Source organism: Carassius gibelio, chromosome B3 (genome assembly GCF_023724105.1).
Source record: "Carassius gibelio isolate Cgi1373 ecotype wild population from Czech Republic chromosome B3, carGib1.2-hapl.c, whole genome shotgun sequence".
NCBI classification, from domain to species: domain Eukaryota; kingdom Metazoa; phylum Chordata; class Actinopteri; order Cypriniformes; family Cyprinidae; genus Carassius; species Carassius gibelio.
Genome location: NC_068398.1, coordinates 32,338,337 through 32,345,448, shown reverse-complemented (window position 1 = coordinate 32,345,448; position 7,112 = coordinate 32,338,337). Strand labels below are relative to the sequence as shown.

At 35.3% G+C, this 7,112-nt stretch overlaps 2 protein-coding genes across 2 annotated transcripts; both read left to right on the top strand.

The window, feature by feature from the left end:
• Positions 1-454: 454 nt before the first annotated feature.
• Positions 455-3,101, top strand: LOC127953171 (uncharacterized). Its single transcript, XM_052552154.1, has 5 exons — positions 455-595; positions 751-835; positions 1,331-1,426; positions 1,889-2,032; positions 2,808-3,101. Exons 2-5 carry the CDS (start codon positions 764-766, stop codon positions 2,886-2,888), a joined length of 393 nt encoding a protein of 130 aa, XP_052408114.1. The 5' UTR covers positions 455-595; positions 751-763; the 3' UTR covers positions 2,889-3,101.
• A 921-nt stretch (positions 3,102-4,022) lies between these two features.
• On the top strand, positions 4,023-5,912 carry cenpx (centromere protein X). The gene is made up of 5 exons (XM_052552156.1): positions 4,023-4,141; positions 4,276-4,327; positions 5,199-5,252; positions 5,355-5,443; positions 5,754-5,912. Exons 1-5 carry the CDS (start codon positions 4,106-4,108, stop codon positions 5,766-5,768), a joined length of 246 nt encoding a protein of 81 aa, XP_052408116.1. The 5' UTR covers positions 4,023-4,105; the 3' UTR covers positions 5,769-5,912.
• Positions 5,913-7,112: the final 1,200 nt, after the last annotated feature.

The window sequence follows — 7,112 nt, the reverse complement described above, 5'->3', positions numbered from 1 at the left end:
GTTTCCCTTTGTTTGCTTCCTGCTTATTAAACCACAGTTTTCCTTCAGTATTTGTTTATTCCCTCTACACTTTGAGTCCTCTGTTGTCCAATCGTGACAATCTGTAAATAGCAATTATTTGTGAATACCTGCTGTTATTTTTAATTGCTATTTTTGATATCACACACAACTCTGCGAAAAACCTGTCTGATTTGTAAAATTAAGCATTTCATGGTCTTTTTTTTCATATACTGTATAATCTTTCCACAGTGCTAATGTCTTTTGATTGATTGTTAAATCAATCAGCAGATTGAACATAACTCCTTGTTTTTATTGATGTAGGCCTATTTCCATTGGAAAAAAGACATTGTAATGTACAGTATGTGATATGTAGGGCTACAGATTTTATCTGAACCTGTCAGACTGAAATCTGAAGATTTGTGGTCACATGCTGCTGACCAGAACTGAGAATCCCATGACGTTCTACATTCTGTGTGGGAGGAGTTTCTTTTATCTGTTTGACATACTCATTATAAAAGAACTGTAAGAAACATGTTTGCCTCATTTGGCTCCCAACATCTCATCATATCAACTGTCATTCAGTTACCTGAGAAAGGTATGAGCACTGCAGTGTGTTTCTTTTCCTCTTGTATTTTAGCCTTAAAATTTTACATTTAATTCAATTTGTAACTTGTCTCTTTGTAACTGCTTGTGATTTTTTAAATTTTAGTAAGTAAATCCTGCCATTTTATATTTTTTTTTTCAATTTAGAGTTTATTCAACAATGGAACCTCCACAGCGTTTATACATCCAACTACCAGATGACTTTGACGTATTGCAATTACCTGGTGAATGGGTAAGCTGACTAATTGTTGCACTAATTGTTACAATGTCAGATGTTAACTTTCCAGGAATTGATTTTTCAGGGTCATTTAATACCAAATACATAAATGTGATTAATTATTTCAAATAAATTCTTAATTCGAATGGCTTTTAATTGCATCTTTTAAAGAAATCAACAGAAGAAAACTGGGTGAAAATATCCCATCATAATAGAATGAAACAAAACATATCATAGCTTGAATGTGCAAAATGATTGTGAGGTAGAAAGAGGCACAAAGTCATCTGATTGGCTTGTCAAAGAAACAAAACACAATCCCATTTGTTTTGCAGTTGCTAGATGCTTTCAGTTTTGTTTTATAGGCAAAGACTGAGTTTGAGGTTTTGCCTGAGATGCTGCGATGGGCTCCAGAATCCCTGTGACCCTAGACATACCACAAGTGATTTGGAGGATGAATGGATGGATGTGATTTGTTTGTGATTTGATTTATGTCTTGTCTACCTTTCTTAGGACCATGGGGTTGTTGTTACAGATTTGAATCCACATTTGACAGAGAGTGAGTTTCACAACTACTTTGAAACCTTTGGGACAATTACAGAATGTGTAGTAAGTACTTTTATCAATGAAAACTTTTTAACAGGGCAGATATATGTTATGTGGGATGTTAATGTTAATGCTGACTCTAAATCAACTTCTGCCTCATTTAAATAATTGGTGGGGTGATTTATGTTGCTTTAGTAAAACAGACCAAATGAATTGTCCTCCTTGTAACCCTTTCTTTAGCAAATGTTAAAATAGGTGAGTTATATATATATATCGTCAAGTAATATGGTAAGTTAAAAATGGACAAACTCAGCACTAGGTTGACATACTTAGATGCAATATAAAACATCTAAGTATGTCAACCTAGTGCTGAGTTTGTCCATATTTGATCCAGTGGTGGGTTGCCAAAATGACCCACATTGGGTTGTCTGTAGAGTATAGTTATAGTTGACCTCATGTGTTTGATGATCTTTACTGTTCACTTTTATTCCTCTTGTAATTTGAGATCTTTTTTTCAATGAACAGTTCAAAATGGAAAAGTCATCACAATGGCCGAAGGGTATGGGCTTTGTGAGATACTCATCTGCAGAGGAGGCTAAAGCAGCAGAAGCCAGGCCACACTACCTTGGAGGTTTTCACTTACAGATCAAAAAAGTTATTACACCAAAAGTGAGTCAATCTGTTGTTTTAAGCAAGAAATCCTATAATTTCTGTTTAAAAGACCAGCTTAGACTTCCATGCTGGTCTGGATTGGCTCATGCTGGTTTGGTGCATATCATGGAGGTGAGCCAGCATAGCCATGTCCTCCAGCAGAAAAATGGTCCTTCTGATTAATCTGTGGTGTGTTTTCCAAGAGCAGCTATGGTTGCATGTTTTGTCTTTACCAATAGAGCTCAATGACATTTAGTTGGCTAACGATGCTTTGGGGAAATGCACCCCAGGTTGACCAAAGGAAGCTTGCGATTGATTGAGGGTGTAGTCACATTTTACTGTTGCTCTGTGAAATTTTGCGTGTGAGTTTCGCCCATATTCGGATTGATCCCTGAATTTGTTGTTAAACCCGCTTGTTTTGAAAGTGGCTTCTGTGTGAGATGTGCCTTTTACATCTCTATACTATTGAAAAATGACAGTTGACCCTTCATTGCAAGCGCTGCAACTTCGCTAATGTGATCGCACCCTACAAGGCATGGAATGGACGCCAGCATCCTATGACAAGGACCAGCATCCAAAACACACCATACACTGATGACTAACAGGGCTGGTCTTTTCAGACAGATTCCTCTAGAAATATGTTCAATCATGTCCATTTTTTTTAATATGGCAGCTGCTCGGTTGGGGAATTTTGTGTAAATTCTTGAACCACAGACCTTATTTTATGCTTTGGAATGGAGCAGTACAACATGAACCCAGTTACATCGCTCTCCTCTTTCTTTCTCTCTTTTAGTTGTCTGCCCAGAACAGATCTGACAATCAGTTAAATGGTCCTCCATGCCAATCCTTTCAAGCAGGCCAGTGTGTGAATTAGAAGTGGAATAAAGGAGCACCGACAGTTACTGGCTGAAATGATTAACCTCATCCTACCACAATGTGAACTAAAATGTTTTTGCTTGATAATCCAGTGTATATTGTGACATTTTCTACTTAAGAGTAAAACCCTGTTTGATTTAATATCTGTATCCCTACTGTAAATGATCACTTTAATACCTGAAATGCTGAATAAATGAATTCTTAGAGGAGATCTTATTGATGTTTATTGAAAGTTTTTTTTTTTTTTCCTTTAAGGGTTATCTTCAGCTTTTTCCACAGAGAGCCTTAGTAGAACTGAACTGACTTTTTAGGCTCAACTAATCTGAATTGACTTTACAGCTTAATACAGCAGCCTAATAATGAGAATGCTTGGGGAACAATAAACATTTTGAGTCAAAATTATCATTATCATCATCACCATCATCATCATTATTATTGTTACTTTAATAAGGAGTGTTCCTGGGGAAAACATTATTTTTATGCTTATTTACTCTGAATTGTTTATACTTTATTTTAAGGCCCAATTCCAGCTTTTAACAAACCATTAACTATGTATTTAGTTTCAGTGAACTTCCGATTTGCTGTTTATTAATAGTTAGTATGGTATATAGTTGTTAGGTTATTTATTAGGAATGAATATGTAATTTATAAGCACTAATAAACAGCCAATATGTTCCATTCTAATAAGCAATTAATACTGAGAATTGGTCCCTATACTAAATGCTACCTCTGAATTTGTAAACATTATAAATACTGCAGGAATAGTCTACTTAAATTAGTTATTGCATAACTAAACTCTTTGTTCTGCATATCTGTCAATAATATCTCTGTTAAATTTGGTGAAAATAACATGCTAATTGTTAGCATTCAAACTAGCCTACGTGAAATCACCAGGCTATCTGTATCATGTACTTGTACCATGATTACAAATGCAACAACAAAGATGCACCACATTTTTTTTTCAAGAAAGACTGTGGACCAAGGAGCTATAACTTATATGTAGACAATAAAAGGTGTAAACATTCTAAACTTATTTTGGCGATTAAAAGTATGCGAAATTTTAGATCCAATATGAATTCTCCATAAACGCTTATCAGCCATTCGTGTTGTCGTTGTGTATTAATGCGCCAGAGGGCAGCAGCAGCCGTCTGTCAGAAATGCCATTCAGCAAACGAAGAAGCCGATCCTGTCAGTACTGGAGCCCAGCGTGTCAGAATGGCGAACGCGGGAAATGAAGTCGTGTTTAAAAAGGTACATTTCAGTACGTTTATCTATACGTTTTCAACTCTTTTACAAGCAGTTCGTATCAAGATAGCATGTTGAACGTGTAGACGACGGCGTTGCGTCATTCCCATTTTTAAAGATTAAATTCTTATGTTTTTAAGGAAACCGTTGCCAAACTTTTGACACGCTCTTTCAAGGAGGACAAAACCAAAGGTGAGACAGTTATTTTGGGGAAATATATGCTTCACTTGTCATCTGTGGGGTTAAAGTGAGAGACGTTATTGCTTAAGAAACTGTTGTGCTTTTAAACATAGACTGAAGTTTTTTTGTCTTATCTTCAAGTCAGTCTCTTGGTTAACGTTACGTTACCTGTCATAATGTCAAAACACAACATGATCTTGTTCTTCATTTTGTGGTTAGGACTAGGAGTGTGTTGCAAAAAAAAAAAAAAAAAAAAAAAAAAAAAAAAAAAAAAAAAATATATATATATATATATAAGCATGTCACATTTGTGCAGACAGGAAACTGAACTAGTGAGATTATCTTTTTAGCCCATATTTTACTAAAGCAAGTATGTGGTCTTATTTTATTTTTATTTTATCTTTGACCAATTTAAAAGTTGAACAAAGCTGAATTTGGCAAACTTTGAGCTTTCTTTAAGACCAGTGTTTACAATTTGGGGATGGTAAATTTCTTCAAATTAATGAAATTATTATTATTATTTTTTTAATTAATTTATTTATTCACAATAAACCTTTCCCAGCTGCATGTAGCCTACGCGATAGAATATGCAACAATTTAATTTACAGAACCTTTATAAATTCAATAAAAAAAAAAAACATTTCAAAAATAGAAACACAGATGCATGTTCTTTATTCATCTTTAGCTTTTCCATTCACTTTAACTGAGCTGGGTTTAATTCATTTACAGTGTTTTAATAAACCACCCTTACAACATTGATCAGTACATGTGGATTAGTATACGTATGCAAGGGTACACACAAAGACAGAAACATACTTATTATGAAAAAAATTGGAGATCAGGCAGATGAGCAGCATTCAGTTTTGAAGTTTTTCCTCCACAGTCAGCAGTGATGCTGTCATACTTGTAGCAGAGATGTTGAAAGTATTTGTTGAAGGTAAGGCAAACTTGACACATGCAGTCATTCTGTACTTTTGTTACAGTACAGTGTAACATAATTTCCTTCAGTATTATTGTCACAATAGTCTGTATGCTACAGAGGCGACACGCAGAGCTGTAAAACAGGCCGACAGTGAGGACTGTGACACTGTTGATATTGAACACTTTGAAAAGATTCTGCCACAACTGGTGAGTTTTATCTTTTTGCATATGCTTGATGTATCTGTAGTTCATTTAAATGTTTTATTTGCTAAGAATTAATCTAAATTAATTTATATATTTATAAACATTTATAGATAGGAATAGAAATACTTTTTTTTTTTCCAAAGAAAAAAGATTTTTAAATGTGTTACACAATTCTGTGCTCTATTTGTAGTTGTTATTTTTTGTTTTTAATAAATCGTAAAATAGAAGTAATTTTTCCCATCTTATTTTGAGTATTTTTTTAATTTTCCGTAGTGAAACTAATTTCTTTTTTAATATGACATTTCCTTTGCAGCTTCTTGACTTTTGATTTTGCTGAGGAGTCAGCAGATGGCGACATAACCTAGTTCTGCTGAACATGAACATCCTGGACTTCACTTCACTGTAATATTCGCACATGCTTCAATTGTAGCCATTGTATTCAAGTGTATTAAATGTATGACTGGTTTAATAATAATAAAAAAAAAAAAAAACTTCCACATGTCAATCAGTTCTCATCAGGTTCTCTTAAACATTCATATTGTTTAGCGTTTTAACAATGCGCCGCCAGCACTTTTCTGTGACGATGGGCTGATTGGAATGCCTGCTGGGTAAAAGCGCTCTTATTGCCTCCTGGTAAAGAGGTCTCGAATCTCACCCCGTGGCTCTGTAGGCCACCTGTGCTCTGCTCAGCGGCAGGTGCTTCCAGCATGCTTTGCCCCGCTCCCCATCAAAGCCTCTTGAAGCAGTTGGAATTGATTAAAGTAATAAGGGAGGCAGCAAAGACCCTTAGATGATGACAAGTGGCAGGAAAAAGAAGCACCCCCCTCCAGCCACTTTGAAGTTTTCCCCTTCCCCTCGCTGTCCTGCAATGTGGTATAGTTGAAGGTGTCACAGAGGTGAGAGGGCACAGGGCGGAATGTGTGTGTGTGAGTCTTCATGTGAGTGTGTGCGCGGAGAGAGTGTCAGCCTGTTAAAATTATTGCGACCACACGCATACTTGTTCATTTTTAGTGGAAGCATAACAAAACAAATTGGAACCAAAAGAACATGACACAGGAAGAGAGCGGTGTAATTTTGAGTGTAAATAAACAAGATGTTGAGTCGCTCAAGGGGGCTCCCGGCCTTTCATCAAGGCAGAGAGAAAGCTTTTTATTCTGATAATTGCACTCTTGGAGTAGGTCGAACCTGCCGCCAGTGAGTTTCCAGTTGTGATGTTAAGGGCTTTGCTTGAATGGGTTTGTTATTAGATAAGCATAGGAAAAGGAAAGATCAACATGTTGTGTTTTGTTAGATCCTGTAGTTAAGGGCAATATCAAAACATGCTTGTATATTGGAAACAAAAGCTACTTTTTTTCAGGTCTGGAAAATTATTTTAACACTAGGTGTTTCTGTTGTGTATGTCTAATGTTTAGCTTTAAATATTTCATAGGACATTGCAGTTACACTGTGCTTGAAGTCTATATGTATAATGCATTAGAATTAACCAAAATAATAATAAAAAAAGAATCACATTTAAGTGGCATTATACAATTTAAAGTTTGTTTGTCTGGTGTTTTAATGCATTATACTTTTTTAAAGTGTAATAATGAATAAATGTATTATAACTGTGGCTACAATTATTCATGAGATTATATAATTCAATTATAAGGTGCATTACAAGGCATAAGTGATG

Excerpts from the sequence above, each read along its gene's own strand:
- LOC127953171 (XM_052552154.1), top strand. The coding sequence starts at position 764 with ATGGAACCTCCACAGCGTTTATACATCCAACTACCAGATGACTTTGAC. Across the intron at positions 836-1,330 it reads TGCAATTACCTGGTGAATGG|GACCATGGGGTTGTTGTTAC; the intron begins GTAAGCTGACTA and ends TACCTTTCTTAG. Across the intron at positions 2,033-2,807 it reads AAAAAGTTATTACACCAAAA|TTGTCTGCCCAGAACAGATC; the intron begins GTGAGTCAATCT and ends TCTCTCTTTTAG.
- cenpx (XM_052552156.1), top strand. The coding sequence starts at position 4,106 with ATGGCGAACGCGGGAAATGAAGTCGTGTTTAAAAAG. Across the intron at positions 4,328-5,198 it reads CAAGGAGGACAAAACCAAAG|TCAGCAGTGATGCTGTCATA; the intron begins GTGAGACAGTTA and ends TTTCCTCCACAG. Across the intron at positions 5,253-5,354 it reads GTTGAAAGTATTTGTTGAAG|AGGCGACACGCAGAGCTGTA; the intron begins GTAAGGCAAACT and ends TGTATGCTACAG.